Genomic DNA, 21,514 nt, shown 5'->3' with positions numbered 1-21,514 from the left:
AGGCATCTGTGGAGGGAAATGTGTTTCCAGAATAATGGAAGAACGAGCAAGTGGACACGCACCCGCTCTTTGGCAAGGCACACGCACGGGCCTGATCCACACACAGGACTGTGCGGGAACAGAGCAGCGCGCCGGCGGCGGCCATCACGGGCAATTCCTTTCCTCACATTTCTTATATGTTGTTGCTTTAAACAAAGAGCACGCAGCTGTAAGATGAAACGCTCAGAGAAGTAAGTGCACTGGGATGAGGCTATGAGGGCGGGGGGCCGAGTCTGCACTGCTGCCCGTGGCTTTGCAGCAAACCACACACATATGCGCGCCGACCACAGGCCCTCATCTTTTGAGCACAAGGTTTGGGGGATTTTCATTCACTCACGACTAACCGCCACCCCAGGGAAAATTAAAAACTCGGCATGTGGCTGCCTTTCCTGCCACCACTGTTCTCAGTTTCCGGGTTCTGTGGGTGACCCTGACATCATGGTAACCAGAAACCCCACAGGTGGGGGTGGGAAGAGAGCCTCACTCTCAGGGCCCCTCTTCACGATGGCCCCCAGCCAGGGTGGCAGCTCAAGGGGTGACAATCACAGGGAGGAGTTACTTACCCAGGGTACTGTGTGCTGGGGACATCGGATTCGGGGACAGGTTTGGAGAACCTGCGAGGTGAGACACAGTTGTGAGACTTCATCGACATTCTCGGTCTGGAGAGCCAAGGTATTAAATGGGGTAGCTCAACGCAGCAGGAAGAAAACCTGGGGTTGAGGCTCCAAGGCCCAGGAGAAGGGCTAATCCCATGTCCTTGCCAGGCTTCCCTCCCTGATCCTAACTGCTTCATCTCTGGACTGAACGGAGGCGTGAATGATCCCAGAGGTTCTTTCACAACCAGACAGTTTGAGGATCCCAATCAAGACCCACAGCACAAGGCTGCCAAGTTCTTTTGTTAACTCTGCCCCCAGGAAATAAGGGGCAAGGCCTTTGCCCTTGTTGCTCAAAGAATCAAGCAGCAAAAGCAAGTCTGGCAGAGGTGGGGCCCGTGGCTGACGAGACATCATTGATCACGGTTCTCAGTGGCTCAGGCACCTAGTCCTATCCCCAGGTTCAAGACACTCGGCAAGCTGCCTCAGAAATCCCCCGGCTCAGAGACCAGACTGACATTCATGCAAGACGTGACATCACATGTGGGAAGAGTCCAAACCTTCCCAGCTCTTATGTTATCACCTTCCCTCCATCCTCACTCTCAGGTAAAAAAAAAACAACCAAAAAAACCACCAGCCACATGGCAGCAGCCTTCCAAAACACCAAGTGACGGCTTTTCCAGAGCAACAGACACACCGGCCACCCACCTGTCCCCGCGGCCCAGCAGCTAGGGAGAGGTACTCATTCATTAACAGCCCTGCGGCGCCGGCCCCACCCCTGCAATCTGCATCCTTGCGGCAGTTACAGCTGCACTGGGGGTCTATCCCTGCTCCCCAATGCAGCTGAAACTGCTGTAAGGACAAGGGTTGAGGCCTGGGTTTCTTACCCTTCCTGCTTCAATTCATGAAGGGGTGAGGAAGAGTCAAGGAAGAAGCAAGAGGCCGCGAGTCAGTCGTGGGATCGAACGTGCCGTCACCCATCAGTGGTGGGACTTTGGCAAGGGGGTTTAATCTTTCTGAGTCTTGATGTTTCCCATGAGGTATGAAATGGGGATAATACCACCGATCGCGTGATTTGTGGAAACAGATGGTGCGTGTAGCCAGGCCCCCACCGTGACTGGCACGGAGTAGGCGCTACACAGATGTGGTTTCCTATTCTGGGGTGACCTAAATCATGGAAATCCAGGAAGGACACGGGCCTCCACACAGGTCTGAAGGGCCTGAGTGGGTATCAGGGAGACACAGGGTCCCAGCTGAAGCTCAACCACACCTCAGCTGGCAGAGAAGCTCCATGAGTAGCTGGACTGGTTTCAAAGTGGGTAACTGTGAGCACAGAACAGGAAATCAATAGGAGATAGCAGCGTCCGTTTTCAATAAACCACTCATGCTGACGGCAGGCCGTGAGGGCACACTTCTGGGAGGGGAGAACAGGGGCTGCAAGGAGAGAGGGCGGGGAAGGAGAGCCGGGGGTGAAAAGGCCTCTGCTCGTCCCACATCCAGAGCCTCTCCTGTGGTCCATTTTCTTTTGTGACAGCAGTCCACGGAGAGGAAGAACAGCAAAGAGGGGCGAGAGGCGGGAGAGGGAGAGACACGCAGCATCTGAGAGACGCTGCTCGCTGGCCTGCTTCCCGGGCCAGCATGTAATAGCTGCAAGTGTGCATCTCCGTCCCTTGGCACTGAACCCAGGAAGGTCTGCCACGCATTCCAGCTGGGTTCACACTCTCAGCCGCTCATGGGGGTGGGGGGCTTGTGGGGTTATAAACCCCCAAGTGCCAGGGTGTCCAGGCTAGATATTAAGTAACTTGGTTTACAAGGAACATGCCAGTTCTCTTTTGTCCTTTCAGGAACGCCACACTCCTTTGGCGGGGGTGGGGGGTGGGGGGGGTGGGGGGGGCTCCCTGCGCCTGGCAGCTCCGCGTGCACCAGGCAGGTCAGAGTGGAGTCCGCTTGGCTCCCTCCTCCTCGCCAACCACACACAACATGGCACACTTTCTAGGTGGCAGCTGAGGTTCAATTCAAGAAGTGACTGGTTTAGGGCCAATTTGGTCGTGTGACAAATGATGTGGGAACATCTGGAGATGCGGTTGGAGACAAGCCAGGTCCTCATGGCAGGAGCACACAGCTCACATGTGGCCACCACCCCAGAGCAGATGCTCCAGGGGTCTCCTCTAGCTCGTGGCAAAGCCCCAGCCTCCGCGCAGGCTGCCCCGAGCTCCCTCCGGTGACCGAGCCCACGCTACCTACCATAAGCAACACTCCCTTACTCCCTTAAGGATAGACCCTACTGAGGCCTGCAGCAGCACCCCATGAGCTCCCCGAGTGAGCCCTCCCCACCACTGTTTCTTTTCCCTTTGCACTGAGGCCTCACTGTCCTCCAGAAGCACCAGGCTCGCCTGCCCATGCCCCTACAACTCCACTTGGCACACGCTTTGCCCACCGCGACAGCTTGGCCAACACCCACAAGCTCCAAGATTCAACTTAAGAAAAACCCACACCGTGGTGAAGTACTGCCTGCCCCAACACCTCCTTCCCAGGCTGGGTCAGGTGGCCCCTGATGTCCAGCAGGGTCTTCGTCAGGTGGACCTGCGGCAGCAGGGCAACCACCAGAGGTCTTCAGTCTCCCTCCAAACTGACAAGGTGGGGGTTCCTCTTCTGCCCCCAACACCTGGTATAGTACCTGGCACCCACTGGTCGCTCTAGAAATACTGGATAGAAGGTGGAGGGCAGGCCCCCCATTAGGGTTGAGAGCACATCACCAGAGGTTCTGACCTGCATCCATACTGTGGTTCATCTGGTGGTCACTGGTCTCTCCATCTTCACTCAGGTAGCCAGGGGGTGGGGTTTCTGGGAATCAGAAAGAAGGTGGGTCATTAAATTGCCGCCAGGGTTTGGCACCCTTGAAACACCATCTGCAAACTCATCACATGTGCACACAGTGAGGCCAGGAGCAGGTGCTGGAGGAACCCTTGCCTGGAGTGAGGGCACCTGCTCCTGGCTCCTGTGGATCTCACACCCACCCCCTCCTGGCAGCCTATCTGAATGGCTACCACCTTTGTAGTGTCTGACTGCCAAATCTGAAATATCTGTTTCAAGGGCCTCTGCCAGGCTAACTTCTCCCCAGGCTTCCTGCTCAGGTTTGAGTTCACCCTTGTCTCAGCCTGGCCCATCTCTGTCCTCTGAAGGGTGCTCTTCTTTTGGCTCTACTACCTATTGTGTCAATCCTGTACTGTTATTATTTGTTCTCTCTTTAGGAGATGTCTCAGCTTCCCAAGTAGCCTGCAAGTTCAGTGATGCCAGAGCTTGATTTTGTCCTCCGAATTCCCTCAGACCCTGATGTGGCTAAGGTCTGTGAATGAACAGCGTGGGTAACATGTCCTTGAGACCAGCACTACCCAGGAAGGATCTGCAAGTCGGTCTCTCCTTCCTCCTGGGACCCAAGCGCACATGCCTGGGTCACCTCAGCATAGTAAACTCACTGGGAGCAGAAGCTCAATCAAACAACACCATTTACAGCTCCCAAAAGAAAGGCAGGGGGACCACAGCCCTGTGCCCACAGTTGTCTGACCAGCCCAAGTGCTGCCAGGTGTTTCTTCTGGACACAGAAGGGGATGGGGATCCATATTATTTACATACAATGAGGCCTTCTCAAAATACCGGCACCTCTGACACAGGAGCCCACTTTTCCCTTTAGAGTGAAAACTCTGGTTCTGATCTCAATTCCCACCCGGACGGTAACCCCTCATCGGCTCGCTCCCAGGGCCGTGCTCTGCTCTCCCTGCCTCTACCTTCGCCAGGCCCTCGGGATGCTGCCTGCACTCCGCGGGCCCCAGGGGCGGCTAGAGAAACACAGGGCCGCTATTTCCGCTTCCAAAATAAATGACTGCATCGAGTCCGAGCGGAAGGGTCACGAAGCCGGTCCCCCGTGCCAAGAAAAGCATCATTAGCGAGTGGGGAGCCAAGGCCACAGGGCCTCTCCCAATAGGGAGGGGGTTCTCTGAGTCTGGGCCTGCAGGCCGGCGCTGGAGTGAGTGGATGGGGGTGACAGGGACGGAGAAGGGGGGCTGAAAGCGAGGCACTGTCCTGGGCCCCTACCCCTGAGTAGCCCTGTGCCTACCTGGAATATTGCTCTGGGGCTCGATGCCCGCAGGGAAGTTAGTGTTCTCGGGGATGGAATGGCTGTAGTCGTCCAGCGGGGGGAACTCGGCCGGGATCTCTGTGTGGCGCGGCACCAATACAGGAGGTAGAACTGTGCAGGGGAGGCAGAGCAGAGTGGATCAGCAGTGGGTTCAGGCTGGCCCCAAAGCCCCCATACCCTCCCCTGGGGGAGGGGAGCACCACAGAGCCCTAGATGGTGGCCTACCTGGGGTTTCTACCCTCTGATAGTGGTAGGGGTTCACGCAGACCTCGTCCTTCTTCATGTTGAAGGCGAACTCACACAGCTCCATGGCCCGCAGCTCGTGGTGGCTGTGCAGGTCGGGCCATCGCCACAGGCGGCAGTAGATGACGTGGGGCAGCCCTTTCCGATGAGACACCTGCAACCGGCCATCCAGGGACCTGCCAGGACACCAAGAGACAGGGAGAGGATTTAGTGGGCCTTCTCCAAAGCCAGCCTCCTGTAGGCCCTGATGAGCAGGCAAGGACTCCAAGCTCTCCCCGCCCCTCATTTCTCTCCAGGCAAAGGGCAGGAGATCAGAGAATCCCTGTTAGTGCTGGCAGGGATCCCAGAAGAACACACAGGCCTCCAGGGAAGGCCGGGCCCCCTGGCTGGCAGAGCGGACCTTCACACCAGCAGGACCTGGGGCGAGCCGGCCAATGTTGCCCCCATCCCCACAGAGCCACAAGCCACGACCTGGTCCTTGCCTGGGGGGAGGGGCGGAGGGGGACAGGAACCAGGAAGCAAACCAGATCCTAGGTATGATGTGCGGCCCACAGTGACACTGGACACCAGTGGCTGGCGGCGTGTAGACCTTCTCTAATCCCCGCAAACTCCTCCCGTTCCTGCCATACCCAACGGCACACGAGAAAGGGCCCCTTTCCCTTTTATAGTTGGTGTCTGTGATGAGGCAAGAAGGGGAACTTAAAATGGTTAAAGTCTATACTACAGGCCTCTCAGGGGCCCCATTCTGGTTTGAGGGTTGTTTGCAGCTGGCGTACCAGGGCCTCTACCCTCTGGTAGTAGTTGGGGTGCCCCAGGTGCCACCATGCACAAGGCTGTCCTAATACAGAGTGAGGGTGTGAGAGCGAGCAGCAGCGGGACGTGGGGCTCCACACTAGGTTCAGTTCTGCAATTGCCTCGGCCTGGCTGGGCCACACCCGCCCCCGGTGGCACCCGGTCCCTGTACAAGCAACATCTGCTGGGCCTGGGCCTCCAAGCAGCTGTGACTCAGGCCAGGCCTGTGTGGTCCCTGGACGTGCTGGACCAGGGTCCAGGAGCTTGCTAAAAATGTGGAACCTCAGTACCTACCCCAACTTATTATTGGGTTGTTGGAAAAGTCATGACATATTTCTTCTATATTTTTCAAGCGAAAATGCATCATGACTTTTCTGACAACCCAATAAATCAGAGCCTTCTCTATAAAATCCCCAGGCAGTCTGCATGACGGGAACATGCCAGCAGGGCAGCCAGGATGCTCAGGCAGCAGAGGTGTGCCAGCCAGGCACAGGAAGAAGGACGTGAAATTGAGCATGATGGCCAGTATTAGGTGAAGAGATTCTTATTCACGCAGAGAGCTTTATTTAACCAACGCCGGACGAGCCCCTGCAGCACGTGGCACTGGGGATTCCGGGTAAGGAAAGAGACGGCCCAGCGATCCCTAAACCTGGGAGCGTCCTGTCCAGCGGGCCAGACCAACGTGAATAAACACAGACAGAGACAAGCTGTGATGTATTCTGACGGAGAAGTGCCGGGCACCACAGAGTGCATGACCTGGAGTCCCTTCTTGGCTGCAGGCCTGGACGGGGCAGCCTTGAGGAGGTGATGAAAGGGAAGCGAGAACGAAGCAGACAAAGGGGCGAGAGAGGAGCCTCTTCCTCATGGAGGGGAGGGCCAGTGCCAAGGCGCCAAGAAGAGTGGAGAGTAATGAGGGGAGAAGAGGGGGCAGGCTGGAATGACTAGAGAGCAGAGACGGGGCCCTGGGGATAGGACGAGCAAGCAGGGCATGACTGCAAGGCCTGGGAGCCTTTTTTTCTAAAAGCCATAGACCTCCAAGATATTGACGCCGGCTGTGTGAGCATGTACAAGAGACAGGCCCCTGACAATTCTGGCTGCAAGGGACAAGCAAATGGGGGGCCGCAGGGGGTATGGAGAGTTGCAGTGGGTGGGATGGGTGCTCCTGAATGAAGAAGACGGCAGCACTGCTGTCTACAGGAAGACCGCCCCAGGGCCTCACAGCCTGTGGGCACCACTCTTTTAACAGCTGGGTGTGGTTGGTGAGAGGCTTTTGCAAGTTCTCCTTCCCTGCCCCCTATGACTAAGGGCACCTATTTGCCCGAATAAACAGAATTTATGGGCATTCTGTGAGGGAGGGGCTCGCTGGAAGCCACAGAAAGCATCAACCAAAGAAAGAAATAGAGAAGTCTGATCAGACACTCCAGGCCCCTCACCTGAAAATGGGGCAGGACAGACAAAGGTCAGGGCTTGGCCGGGTCCCAGAAATTGACCAGGAACTGCTGACTGAGGACATCTCCCTCCTGTGGGGCCCCAAATCAAGGAACCCCTATAGCCCCCAAGTAGTAATTACCAGGCAGAGAGGATGGCTGGGACTCGCCTGGGAAACAGAAGGAAGACACCAGATGTGCAGCCACACGTCCTGGGGTCAAGATGGGCCTCTGCTCTCCTAGCTGTGAGACACGGGACACATCATGAGATCTCTGGGCCTCCTGTCACTTCATCTGTAAAATGGGAACATTCTGCCCCCCTCAACCCTGGATAAATGGGGGTGGTTATGGGATTGAGAAAGAGAGAAAGGGAGTGGCGATAGCTGAATGGGGAGGGTGCTGAGTTATACAGTTGTCCCGATTCTCTTGCAAAGCCATCCAAGTGCCCACGGGTCAGGGAAGTGCCTTCTTCACCCTTTGACGCTGGACAAGCCCCAGGAGAAAGCCAGCTGGATATTCCTAGCTGTCTCTGTCAGTGCACCCCCAACCTACCTTGCTGATAGAATGGGGTGGCCCTCTTGTTTTAGGATAATACAGGGCAGGAGGAGGGGCGGTGGACAACACAAGGGAAGAGCCTCAGCCTCATGGGGTACAGAGCTGAAGACAGTGGGTGAAGAAAGGTGAAGCTCCTATAAGCCCTCCAAACAGGCCTGAGCCTTCAGAAAGAGAAGGTGGGGGGACAGGATGTGCTGAGCCTCCTGATGGGGAGGGATGCTCCACACAGTCCTGACACCCCCAGAACCTGACACCAGAGCCTGCCAGGGCCCTCTTGCTCAGGGGCCTGCAAGGCAAAAAGACACAGGGAACAGGCCAACATGGGACACCCAGGTGAGGTTCGGGGCTCTGGCGGGATGCATGGGGCTGAGGTTGCACAAACCCCGCATAAGGGGGTTTGTGACGTGGGCATTCTGGGCTGAGGAATGCTGAGGAGTGGGAAGGCGTCAAGCAGGACTGAAGGCGTATCACATCTGCAGGTACTTCAGTTTCCCAGCTCTTCATCCAATCCCTTCTAGATCACCTGGGCTGCTCCCTCTCAGGCCTGAAGAGGATTATGGCACCAAAACTTCCAGGCAAAGGAGGTGGGCGAGAAAGGGGAGTAAGTGGGGAGGGGCTCTGAGGAGCAGGGGAGCGGGTCAGGAATGCACGGGTGTGGGAGTGGGAAGAAGAGGCGGGGAGAGAAGGGGGGAGGCTGGGGAGGGCACGGGAAGGGAAGGGAATAGAGCAAACTGAATGGACGCATTTATCTCCGTTTTACCCAACACAAGGGGCGGGAAGGAAAGAGCAGACACACGTGGAAAGAAGATGGCCAAATGGGAACAGACTTAGAGTGAGGCGGAACCAAGCCCCTTTCACAGAAAGCCAACAGAAATGATTCCATTTGTGCCCCAGCACCTGGGCAAGACTCAGGAACTGGAGGGACCACACACTTCTCAAGATGAAGCCAAAAACAGCAGGACGGGTTATGAGTCTATAAAAGAGGCGGTCAGACCCAGCTCCTCTCCCCAAGCCCCTGCAAACAGGCCCTGCCCGTCTTGTGACAGACAGGTTTGTTCTCACAGAAAAGGAAGCAGAGAACAGGGCTCTGGACTGGGCCACCAGGGCACAGCCTGGGGAGAAGGTCAGACAAGGGCTGGGGCAGGATTTCATAAAGGCTCCCTAGATCACTCAGTACCTGGGACAGGGACAGCCAGGCCCTTGGCCCAGCCCATTGCGTGGTAAAATTGAACCCATAATACTGCATCTGTGGATCCCCCAACAAAATGACCACATACCTGCCAATTAACCCTACAGGTTAGTCCCCTGCCCACAAACCCCTGCATCACCATACGCAGAGCACTTAATCAGCTAGTTGCTCCTTAGATATGTACACTCTCCAGAATACCCAGCTATTAAAAAAAAAAAAAATCTAACAAGACTAACAGGAGGCATGCAGAGCCCCAAGGGGGAAAGGGAAGTCTGAGATGATGCAGGGAACAGAAGAAAACAGCCACACAAAAGAAAAGAATAACTTATCAGGGAGAGAAACTAACACACTCTTAAAATAGGAACTTCTACTATTAAAAAAATCTGGAAATTAAAAGAACTAAAAATTTGAGAGAGAATGAAGTCAAGACTTGAGTTTTTAAACTATGCACGTGAGTTATTTTGATAATATAATCACATTTTTAAAAAGCAAGGGAGTCACAGAATCAAGGCTGTCTGGTAATAGCAAAAAGATGAATAAACTGGTGGTAGGACGTGAGAGTGAGTCCAGAAACAGTCACACATAAATGAACACTGATTTTCAGCAAAGGTCCAAAGATAAATTAGTGGTGCCTGGACAAGTGATATCCATAAGCCCCCCAAAACAGAACTTCAATTCACACTTTGCACCCATACAAAAAATTGAAGTGACTCATAAAACCTAAGCCTATAAACTTCTAGAATAAAACAAAGGAGAGAACCTTTCTGAGAACGTTGGGCTAGGCAAAGATTGCTTACTACCAAACCAGAAGCATATTCCATTGAAAAAAATTAATAAATTAGACTTCATCGATTGTTTTTGGTCTTTGAAAAACACTGTTAAGAGAATAGAAAGACAAGTCACCAACGAGGGGGAAATACTTGCAAAGCATGTATCTGATGAAGTCCCTAGTTCCACAGCATATAAAGAGCTCTCAAGATTCAATATTAAAAAAACAAACATGTCCACTTCTTAAAAAAAAAAAAAGTAAACGATTTGAGCAGACATTACACAAAAAGATGGCACATAAGCACAGGCAAACAAACCTGTCATGATGAGCCATTAGAGAAGCTCATATTACAGCGAGATACCTCTACATAATTATTCGAGTGGTTAAAATTAAAAAGATTGCACCCCATCTTGGCAAATATGTGGAGCAACTAAAACTTGATACATTGCTGATGGAAAACATAAAATGGTATAAATACTTTGGAAAGCAGTTGGAAGTTTCGTAAGTTAAAATCAAAGCTACCTCAAGATGCGCTCACTCCTAACGAAAGCAGCTGTCCACGTGAAGATTTGTACACGAACATGCGTAGCAGCCGCTTTATTTGCAATTGCCCCAAATTGGAAATGACCCAATGTTTATCGACAGGTGAATGGATACAGAGATGTGACACAGCCAAACCAAGGGCCAATAAAAAGACACGGACTGTGTAAACACACAACACGTAAGAATCTACACTGCTGAGTGAAAGAAGCCAGACCTGAGTGTTTATGTACAATTACAGAGCAAAGGAAAAACGCAAACTAGTGTGGAGAGAGCACTGCAGATGTTGCCTGGGGATGGAGAGGTGGGAGGGGGCTTCAAGGGCACATTAATCATCTTGACTGTGGTGGTGGTTTCCAAAGTGTACACATATATCAAAATGTATCAAATGTACACTTTAAATATGTGAAGTGTGGATGTGTCTATTTTACTGCAACTCAAAGAAGAAAATACAGGCGGGAGTTATGGGGATACAGACTTTGGCCATGGATGTATGGACGTGGCTTCAAATACTAACTCTGGGTTCAGTGACTGTATAAAGTTGATCAAATTGTTCAGTGTCTCGGTGTAAAATGTTTCCATGTGAAATATAAGCCCCTTTATTGGATTGCTAGGAGGGCAAACTGACATTCTGTGCAGAAAGTTTTTGGCATGTAATTAAAGACAATAAATAACAAGAATCTACTGCTATTACTATCTATTACTATCATAATCAGGACAGTGCCTGGCAAAGTAGGGTACACAGCAGATGCCCCAAAGCCCCAGTCCTTTCCCATCCTTTGACCATTTAGGTGCACAATCAGGCTGGTCACAAAGAGGGCTCAGTCCACCTAGTGCTTTCAATTTTTTAAGGCTTATGTGTTCCATATCTCAGAACAGCCCCCCACTCCGCCCTCCCCAAGCTGTGTGGGTAACCAGGCATGTCCCACCTCACTGAGCACCCACTATGTCCAAAAGGGAAAGCTCCGGTCCTGGGATCAACCAGAATTCTCCACCCGGCCAGCTCAAAGCATGTGACTGCCAGTCTGCCTCGGCAGCCTTTTCCAGGAGTCAGCCAGCCCGTGGCCCTGCTTCCGGGCCATACAATTTCCAAAGTCACAACAGGGAGGACATCTCATATACTCCTTATACTTCAGCAACAACTCCTTTTGGTTTGGAGTGTGGGCTGCCCAGAGCCAGGCTTGGTAATATTCTGTCTTTCTCCATCTGTCCCACTCAAAACACTCAAAACATTGCTTCTATAAAGCAATAATAGTGGATTGGGAGTTTCAGCTGCTGGATTTAATTTAGTGGATGTGTCCAGTACACACCCTCCTAAGCCTTACAGGGCACCAGGCCCATTTTGAGAAATCCAATAAATAGGTCTTAGTTCCGAGTTGATGTGACCATAGGCATGCTTGGTTGCAGAAAAGGGTTTGTTTATGACCACTCCTCTCTGACCCAGCCCTTCCTTGTAGCCCAAGACCAGCTTCAGGGTTTGAGAGTAGCAGCCCAGTACCCTGCCTTTGGGCCTCCACCCAATTGATGACTGCAATCTCTTCCCATGCCCAATGGCTTCCTGGTGAGAGACCCTCAAAAGTCTTTCTCCCGCAACCCTCTCGAACTCCTTTGACAGAGATTTTAATCCTTAAATATATTCTTCACCAGCCGAACCATTTCCTGTGGCAGGAAATTAGGTTTCCTCCCATTGGCTCCAAGTGGGACCCATAAAGTGTCTCAAAATGGTGGTGGGAGCCACAGCCAAGGACGCGAATATGCCAGAGTCCAGAGCCCATGTGCTCCTGGGGCATGGGCGGGGCACCTCCTGCCACACACCACTGTGCCCTCTGCTGCCAGGGGTGGCCTGCCCATAGCCATCTTGGAGCCAGTGTGAACACCAGTGGTTTTGGACATGGGGGTTGGAGAGAAGACGGAGCAGAACACATATTCCAAAAACCTGCCAGCAGCCATTCAGTCAGCACAGACTCTGTGCCAGGCACGTGACTGCTACCTGAAAATATGAAAAGGGCAAAACCCGAGTAGAAGTTGCCTTCCCCTAGCTCAGGAATCACGGGCAAGCTCAGGGTCATGTGTACAAGGCAGAGTCAGAATTCAGACCCAGAACCAACACAAGTGGGGAAGACTGAGCCCCAACCTGCAGCCAGAAGCTGAGCCCAGGTGGCTCAGACACCCAAGAAAACGACCATCAACTATGGTTGTTTGGTTTGTTACTCAGCGCTAGCTGGCTGGTACAGAGCCCACTGCTGGCTCACGACAACTTTGCAGTAAACTTGCAAGTACCATGTCTTCATAGACTAAGGGAGAATCAGGGTGCGGGGAAGGGAACACAGTTAGGACGCAGAGTTAATAAAAGCACAGCCAGCGTGACTCACTTTTCCTTCACTCTAAATGGGGCGCGACACTTTCCTGGCCCCGAATGCGATGCAAAGATAGGATTTAACCATTTCAGAAGGCTTTAGTTTTTGTTTATGGAGACCAGCCTACTTAGAGGTTTGCAGAATTGGCATAAAATATGAACTTACCCAAAATACTCAATGAAGGTTAATTTTTAAGATTATTTATTTATACAAGCACTGGGCACAGTCAGAAGCGCGGGAGGGTGAGAGAATTCACCAGAGCCAGAGCGGGGAACAGAATAGGCAGACTGACAAAGTACCCTGGTGAGGGGTGCAGCGGGCGTGGCAGGAGAGATCTGCGTGGCATGTGGGACCCTCGCTGGCGACCGGGGATCAAACCGGTGCTGCAGAGGCTATGTGCCCGCAGCCCAGTGCTCAACTGCTGTGCCACCAGGAGAGGCCCTGAAGGTTACTTTTTGAAGCGGCCCAAGCAGCACATGAGTAACTCAAAAACCAAACCTCTGCCACTCTTTTCAAACCATTTTTTTTTTTTTTTTTTGTATCTTTGCATTTCCCGCCTAATATCTGCTGTGCTGGAGTGTAAGAAAGAGGGTTTATTTCCCATCTTGAAATTGCCAATTAAAACCACAAACCCAACCTGATACACTTATTTCCTCAAACATACATGCTGCAGCCACAAGGCCATCTGCTGAGTGCATACCACATGCCGCCCCACCCCACAGGGAATCACCTCTCTCCCTTTAACAGTCCATTCACCCCACTAGCCCGTGTTCGTTCACCTACAAGAAAAGTCTTTACACTCCCCTCTTTCTGAGCACTGTGTAGCAGGTTTGAGCAAAAGCAAGGTCTGAGTGGCTTCAAGTTTGAGCTAGGTTCTCACTCATCAGACCTTCTAGGAAGGTACAAAAATCTGTGCTGGAGACTTTGCAAGGCCCCTGGCATGTGTTCCATTTGGCTTTCTGAAGCCGAGATTTCTCCTTTTCTGCTTCCCCTTAATGAACATGCACGTGTCAGATTCAGAGCTCTCTCCCCCATTCCACCGATAGCCCAGGAAAACTAATGGTATAGCAAATATGAATATGAAGGCCCTAAAAACACTACTGCTGAAAGGGCCATCTGATTTTGGGGTTCACCCTGCTTCCACTCCCTTTGGTAAACACAGCCAAACCCACTGCACACATGGTTCACAGCAGGTCCCCTGGGTAAGGGTGAAAACAATCACAAGAGCATAAAGTTCAGAGGACAAAGTATCCTGGGCAGTGATGTTCTGGCTAACCAAATGCCCACCTGGGCCTTCACTCCGGAGATGCAGACAGCTGGCACCTGGGAACTGTGACAGCATCTTGTCTAATCCCTTGATTCTGTGGTCGAGGAAACTGAGATTGATTCAGTAGTGCCTTGCTCAAGGTCATCCAGCCAATCAGAGAACAAGGCGGCAGCCCCCCAACTGCCATTTAACTCCAGCCAGACTGACATCATAAACCTCACTGCTGACAAAAGTCTACAAACTGTCTGAGTCCCCCTTGAGTACAATGAAACCTGATTTCTTCTTTGTTGTACTGAATTATTTTTTCTTTGTTGTAGCAAGCTGCCTGAGGCCTTACTCTTCAGGATGACAAACGTTTTTGAAAAAATGGGACCAAAAAGTGGCAGCTTGGGGTGAAAGCCACGTACTGTAATTCCTGTCCTATCAATACAACTTTCTGAAGCTTCAAATTATATTAAAAAATTTTAAATGGAGCTGAAAACTAAATACACTATTCCCATATACTTTCTAAGTTTTTTTTTTTTTTAAATCTTGGTGGTTGTATTTGAACTCCATTTCCAATAACAGCCTGTTTTTTGTCACTTAGCACCAAGGAGGAGAAATCTGGCTAGGTGACACTCGCTGGGAGTGGGTGAGGTGAGGGGTGGTGCAGGTTCTGGATGACTGAGATTTCATTGTCAATTCTGCCCAAGTGACATATGCGCTACCCTAGTTTCCTAAGTGTTCTCAGCAAGTGCTCTAAGTATGCTTAGCATATATTTCTTTTCAATGTTTAGATTCACGGGCCTACGAATCACTGAAACACTGAAACACTTCCATCAAGAACAGCTCCCTTTCTACATGAACTTGCAAAAGGACAGTAACCATTGCACCAGGCTGCTAAATTTAAGGAATCACCCAATAAAATGCCAGGCAACAGCCCCCTGTGCTGGTCCAGAGCATGAGCTAATTCATTCCCTACTCGGCCACCCTGCCCCTACTCTTTCTGTCTCCGCCTCCCCTGCTGGTTTACCAGAGCACCCACTCAGGTCCAGGACAAGTGCCCAGGCAGAGGGGGCCGGAGGACAAGTCACAAAGGTTGCAGGAGCCTCCTCGCTAGACCCTCAAAGGAGGAAATCAAGGAACACCTTGTCCTGCCCTCTGCTGGCCTAGAACCCACAAAGACTAAAACACACAAAGACTGTCTGGACCTTGGGGGCTTCCATCGTCCCAAGAGGCCAGGAGTGGGCAGAGTGTGTATTTTCTAGAAAAGGAGACTGATTTATTGAGACAGTTCAGCTTAATTATAATCATCTGTAAAGTACACGTACACTGAGAACTTCGCAACACCGGCAATGAGTAAGGCAAGCCCCACTGTTTCTCAACCTCAGCTGTCCTGATGTTTGGGGTCAGAGAGCCCTTTGTCAGTTGTGGGGTTTGTCCCACACACTGTAGGATGTTTAGTAGCATCTCTTTCCCCCGCACAATAGATGTCAGTAGCACTGTTAACACCCGAAAAGTCTCCAGAAATGCCAAGTGTCCCCTGAAGGGGACATCTGCTCCCCTGGGGGCACTGAGAGCCCATGGGGCAAAGAGATGCTCCGGGTGGGCACAGGTCCTGGAAAACAGATGCAATTCACACCTCCCAGCGGATGTTTACCTGCTCGCTGTGAGGAGACTGGGGCCCGACTGGGGCCCTGCAGGATGGGGGGCATCACTCTCACTTTGCAGATGAAACATTCACAGAACATTGGGTGACTTGCCCAAAGCCACCCAGAACAGCAAGAAGCAGGGTCTGGTCTCGAACCTGGGTGTTACACCCCGGACACCTTCCTGTGCCTACGAACCACACAGCGGGCACTGTGCCAGAACCAGCAGGTTCTCTGCCCTTGTCCCCTGCCCTTCCGCATGCAAAGTGGATGAATGTTGAAGGAGAAAGGGGGGAAGAGAGTGTTTCATTTGAAAACTTTCTATTCCACAGCTTTGGTTTTTGCAAACTTTTGGTTTTTGTTCTCCAAGCAGAACCTGATGGGGTTTCAAGTCACAAACGGAAGATGCCAGAGAGATCTGCGTTGGTCTCCGGTTACTGGAAAGGAGAAAGAAGAGTCAACAGACTTCACAGAACTTTCTGGATGGCAACTTTACTCTGCCAGTTAACATTCACTGGGAGTGGAATTAAGCCTGAAGATCACTTATTTGTTTAAGAGATCTGCGGTGGAAATTCAAGATACTCAGCCTTCAGCAATGTTCTGATGGGCTTAAGGCAAAAAGCCCACTTGACAACCCAGCTTTTATTACAGCTCCTACCCACAAAGCTCACATCAAATACAGGGAGTTGGAGATGGACCCATGAATCCAGCTGTGCCAGTTACTGCTTCTCATTCAACTAGATGATTCAGGGGTCTGGCTGGGCGGCGGGGCTGTTCACATACCTGCCACTTAGAGGCCCTGTTTCCAAACCACTTTTGGGAAGTGGATAAATGGATTAATCTGTTTTTTCAATTTGGAAGGGAAACAAAATAAAAAGCCAGGCAGAAGCCCACAGGACAGAGAGGATTCCTTCTATGACAGGGTGGTGACGCTCCATGTGGGAAAACAAAAATGAGCAGTCAGAGAAAGATATCAGCCTCAAAAATTGGAACTTTGGGGGAAAAAAAGGTAAGAGTAAGAGAAGAGAGGGAGAGAGTGATTGGAGACCATTACCTAATGATCTCCCCTTTGACCCTGAGGCTTAGAGAGGATGAAGGGGCTAGAAATACAGATCCCCACCTTCCACTAATAAATGCCTCAGACTGAGAAATTATCTTTGTTAGCTTAAAAAATAAAAAAGGCAAGGCCCCGAAAAGTCACCTCCCCATAACAACTGCAATTTTTCATGTCTTATCTGCCAGAGAACTTCAAATATTAGCTCACTTCACTAAACAAACAATTCTTATTACAGGACTCTTAGTCATTCTGTTTTTCACTTTCTTCCACAAAGCAGAAACCATTAAGGTCTGAGTATCCTCCCCCGGCGTCTTTTCCCAGGCCCGGTTCCCAGCCTCCCACCTCCTGCCCCCGGCAGGTTTGCATGCACTGAGCACCGTGAATCACTTCCTGTGGACAGAAGGCACGTTTGGGGTGGGATTTTCTTTCTTCTTTTTTCTGAAGAAGATTCTCACGGACTTTGGGGGTGAAACAAGTGGAATCTGGCAATGACGATAAACTGGCTGCCTTGTCCTATCAAAACAAATCTTCAAGTTTCCAAAGACTCACGGAACATGGGGCATTCATGACTCGGGGAGTGGGGGGGCGGGGGAGAGGTAAAGAGGGCAAATGAGGAGGTTTTGTGTTAATGGCACAGTTGTGACTTCCTTAATTATGAGTCACTGGCAAGAGAGATAAAACAGTGTCACAAGTGCTATATAGACATGCAAGGGCAAACAGGGCAGCACTGGGACACTTGGGGGGCAGGGGGTGCTTCTCAACAAGTGTTCCCTCCACTCCAATTTTACAATTGCTAGCAAAACACCACACACAATGGGCTGGGGAAGAGACATGCCTGCATTTCAGCCTTAACCACATTTACAACTTTTTCCCTATTTTAAAAAGTGGCCCCAAAGCCTTTAGGATCCTCAAACCTTTCAGTTTGGCCTCTGGTGGGCGGGGGTTGGGGGAGCTGGAAGGAAGGGAGGGTGGGAAAGAACCACATTTCTAGAAAAAGTTAGTTTAAGGCCCATGAAGTTAAATAGCCTACCTTTGTCGGCAGAAAATACCGCCTTCGCAGGACACCAAGCTCTAACATTCCACACACACTCTGTTTCTTTCTGGACCAAGGTTTTACAAGCTTACATAAGCCGCTTCCATCTACAGGGTAACAAAGAATGGACGTCCTGTGTATTCTGGGCATTGGTGTGAGGACACTTAAGCAGCCAATTAACATTCCTTTCAGTCTAAGGGGACAGACCTCCTATTGTCCTAAACAAAGGGTTCTGGTTCATTGGGGGCAATTTCACCTAAGACAGCAGCGAACCCCTATGGGCAGGAAGACGGGAATTCCAAATAAACAAGAAGGGAGAACCTGAGAGAAAGAAGTCAGGGGCCCTCACTCTGCTGCCTTCATCAGCTAAATGGCTCTGGGCTAAAAGCTGTACCCCAAAGCAGCCCCAACCAGCAGCCAGACAGGCTTCCAGGTGAGGTTCCCTCCCACTGGGTCCAGGACACTTACAGTGCCCTCGTACCCAGCCCAGATTCACACAGTACCCACCTCCCCACCACCTTCCCAGACAGCAAACAGATGTTTCAAGACCTGATTTATGGGGACAGAAATTGCAGGCGCTTAGCTTGCTGGGGCAGAAGAGAGCGCACGCTGCGGCCGTGACATCTGAAGTGGAGCTTCTGCACCTCTAGTCAGAGAGTCAGCTCGGGGCGAGATGCTGAGATGACACATAGGTACCCAGGCTCTGGTCAGCCCTGTGACAGGCCCAATTATGCCTCCAGCTCAAAGGTCTCCCATTCTGTGGCTCTTCCTCCTAGAATGACCTCTCCCTGCCCTCCCCTTTCTCAAAGCCCCCAGTGTCCTGCACCTGCCAAACTCATCACTTAGCACCAAGGCCTGGTAGGGTGTATGTGTCTTCCCTTCCAAACTAAGACAGGCACTCCCTAGAGCAAGGATGTTCCCTGGGCCCTGGATGGAGGAGTGTGGGATTAGAATGTCACATTTGGTCACAAATAGGTGAGAAAATGGAATTATTCCTCTATGCACCAATAATCAGAGGATGCAGAAGACAGACAAAACCTCAGGCTGCACCCCAGCCTTGTGAACCCAACTTAAGAGGCCAAGTCTTGCAGCAAAGGCGGGTAGAGGCACACATTTCTGCCAGATACGCCACCCCCCAGAAAGTTTTTTTTTTTTTTTTTTCAAACAACCAGCTGGTCTTGAGAGGTGCAATTAAAAACAGCAGGGGCCTGACAACCAGGGTACCAGGTAGTTTTGCTAAAGCAGCCAGTAGGGAAGTGAGTGCTGGAAGCCAAGATGCTTCTCAATGAGGAAGTTCCCCCCACTTCACCTGCCATACCAAGAGAGACAGTCATCAGAGGCTATGGTTGTCCAGCAGACACTAGATAAAAGGCTTTGCAATAAATCTGCTCCACAAATATTTGTTGAGTGGAGATTTTATCAGGGTTGGATTTACCAGAAGAAAAGGCATGTAGACACCTGGGGCTCCAGGGGGAGTGACCGTCTGTGTCCTCATCCTGGCTGTGAATAAAACGGTCGGAGGGACTCATATGGGTCATCGTCCCAGCTACAAAATGACCAGTTCAGCCCCTCTCTCATGCCCCCTCCCCCATCTACCTCTAGCACGACATCCCACGGACCCCTGAAACACACTAATGGGCAGTGAAAAGTAGCTTGAAGTTGGCTATCTCTGCACTTCCCACTCCTTTATTGCCTTTGGGTCTCTAGAGCCTTGGGGAAAACAACCCTGAATTATCAACAGCAGGAGAGCAAATCCAAGAGTGTGGACTACCAGCACAATTCCCTCCTCTGCTCTAAACGAACAACAGACAGGGTGAGAGAGAGGACTTGAGAATGTTGACTCTTGCTGCAGGTTCGAATATTCGTGAACAAACAAAAGCCCTAAGCCTAAGAGTAGCAAGCAAAACAGTGGCAGTCACAGCTGGGATGTGACCCGCAGGCATGAATGGATATCAAAGAACTTCCTCAGGGTGAAGCTGCATCCTAACCCGAGAGGGAGGGAAGCGGCAGAAGGGCTGACTCCAGACCAGAGGGCTCGAGGCCCTCTGCACAGAGTGCTCCCAGGCAGGGGAAGTGGACACAGAGGCCCTCCTGTGGCACTTTCTAGGTTCAGACTCCCAGGACTCTGGAGCTGGAGGCGCGGGGCTCTAAACATCAGCCATTTCACTGGCCCCTGTTTGATCCTCACACACAGGCCGGGCAGGGAGGAGTTGCATTACCCAAACATCATCTGCATGAACTGTAGCACTCCCTTTCCTACTCCAGGAATCCATGATCCCCAAGCTACCTGGGGTCCACAACAGAGAATCCAGCTGGCAGCTGACAAAGAAGTGACCACCACCACAGAGGGCAGGGGCTGCCACCACCGCAGAATACCAGCTCCGCTGCTGGGCAGAGTGGCTGCCTTCTGGAATCTACCAGCTTCCACACACCCTGCTGCTGGGCTCCAGTGCCCTTTCAAAAAGCCCTGCTCTGTAACAGCTGGGCTGCCTCCTCCTTGCTTCACCAGAACTCCCAGGAGCCAGGGCCTGGGCTGTTTGGGAACAATGAAGGGGACATCAAACCAGGGCCGAAGGAGGGAAGTTTTATCACTGAATTCTCACACAGGATCCTTGGAAGTGGCAGAGAGTTGGGGGGAAGGGACCATGCAGGCTGCCTACAGGCCTGGTATGGTGGGAGGGTGGGTTTCTGGGTGCTCCCTTCTCACCCCACAGTAGGATGCCCTTCAAATCCTGCCTAGCTGTGAGTAGGGAGCCACTTCATGCATTCGGCAAGATCAAGTTCCTGAATGACCTGCCACTTCTCGGGTTATTCTGAGAGTGTTCACTGTTCCCTGCATCAAGCAGGACGAGGGGGAGGTGGAGGAGCACTTCTTCTCCAAACTCTTGCCCAACTTTGTCCGAATACCCCTTAAAAAGTCTGAACCTGGGGCCTCCCCCGGTGGCGCAGTGGTTGAGCGCTGGGCTGCGAGGCTGCCCGCAGCCTCTGAAGCACTGGTTTGTTCCCCGGCCATGGGCGAGGGTCCCACCAAAAAAAAAAAAAAAAAAGTCTGAACCTGAAACAACGCGGCTACTGGTTGTCCTGCCAGAAGAATGAGCTCAGTCTCCCATCTCTTTGTCTAAAGCATCAATTACTTAAATGGAGATGGCCTAGAAAACACACGCGCGCACACAGAAGCGTGCATGCAGGGACAATGGCTGGCCATCACTGGTGATTGCATCAAAGTATCAGAAAGGAAGCCCCTTCCTTGCCCACCCTCACTCTGCACTGAACCCCCTGCCCCCAGTCCTGGTGTCACGGAACAGCCACCTCCAGCCCCAGCTCTCCCCTCTACCGACTGACCACCTGCCCTGGACCTGAATATCACCTGCAACATCTGGGCTCCACCAGGACTTGGTCCTGTTTGCGTGTTGGGGGCAGGGGAGGGAAAGCAGGCAACATGCTCTGCTGCTCGAAGTACCTGTGGGGAGAGCACCTGCTCAGACAGGTATTCACCGAGGACTACTATGTGCAAAGCACCTGGTGAGCACCTCAGTTTCTTAACTTTGCACAGGGTCAAGGGCAAATGGATCAAACCAGGAAACACTTAACATTCTGTGTGCAAGAAGAGCAGGGCCACGGGCACCCAGAGTCTGCATATCTATTCTAATTTTTGCTTCACAGGCTCTCTTTCCAGAACGAGCTTTTCCCATACCTGCCTCACCTTTATTAAAGAGATAACATCAACCAGTTGCTTTCTATAAGCAAAGTTTTTGCTAAGCACTGTAGATACTCTAATCCTGCCTTTTCCAAAGGCCAAGGAAGCTCAGAGAGGTTAAGAGTCTTCCATGAGGTCACATGGTGGACAGGAGAGCAGAATACAACCCTGAACTGCAAACACAAAGCCCAGG

General features: G+C 51.6%; 1 protein-coding gene across 3 annotated transcripts in view; it reads right to left on the bottom strand.

Moving 5' to 3' along the window:
• SMAD3 (SMAD family member 3) overlaps nt 1-21,514 on the bottom strand; it is a gene marked incomplete at both ends in the record, with an annotated part of 110,311 nt that overhangs the window by 16,293 nt on the left and 72,504 nt on the right. For 2 of the 3 annotated variants that reach the window (XM_084241232.1, XM_084241234.1), the window contains 4 exons: nt 603-653; nt 3,402-3,476; nt 4,747-4,878; nt 4,993-5,186. In XM_084241232.1, the coding sequence (XP_084097358.1) occupies nt 603-653; nt 3,402-3,476; nt 4,747-4,878; nt 4,993-5,186 (452 nt within the window). The remainder of the gene's footprint in view (nt 1-602; nt 654-3,401; nt 3,477-4,746; nt 4,879-4,992; nt 5,187-21,514) is intronic. The other variant, XM_084241233.1, reaches the window with a different exon arrangement.

The sequence above is a fragment of the Talpa europaea genome (genome assembly GCF_964194135.1).
Source record: "Talpa europaea genome assembly, chromosome: 8".
NCBI lineage: Eukaryota > Metazoa > Chordata > Mammalia > Eulipotyphla > Talpidae > Talpa > Talpa europaea.
The sequence above is the reverse complement of the archived record's forward strand: the minus strand, read 5'-3'. Positions and strand labels throughout refer to the sequence as shown.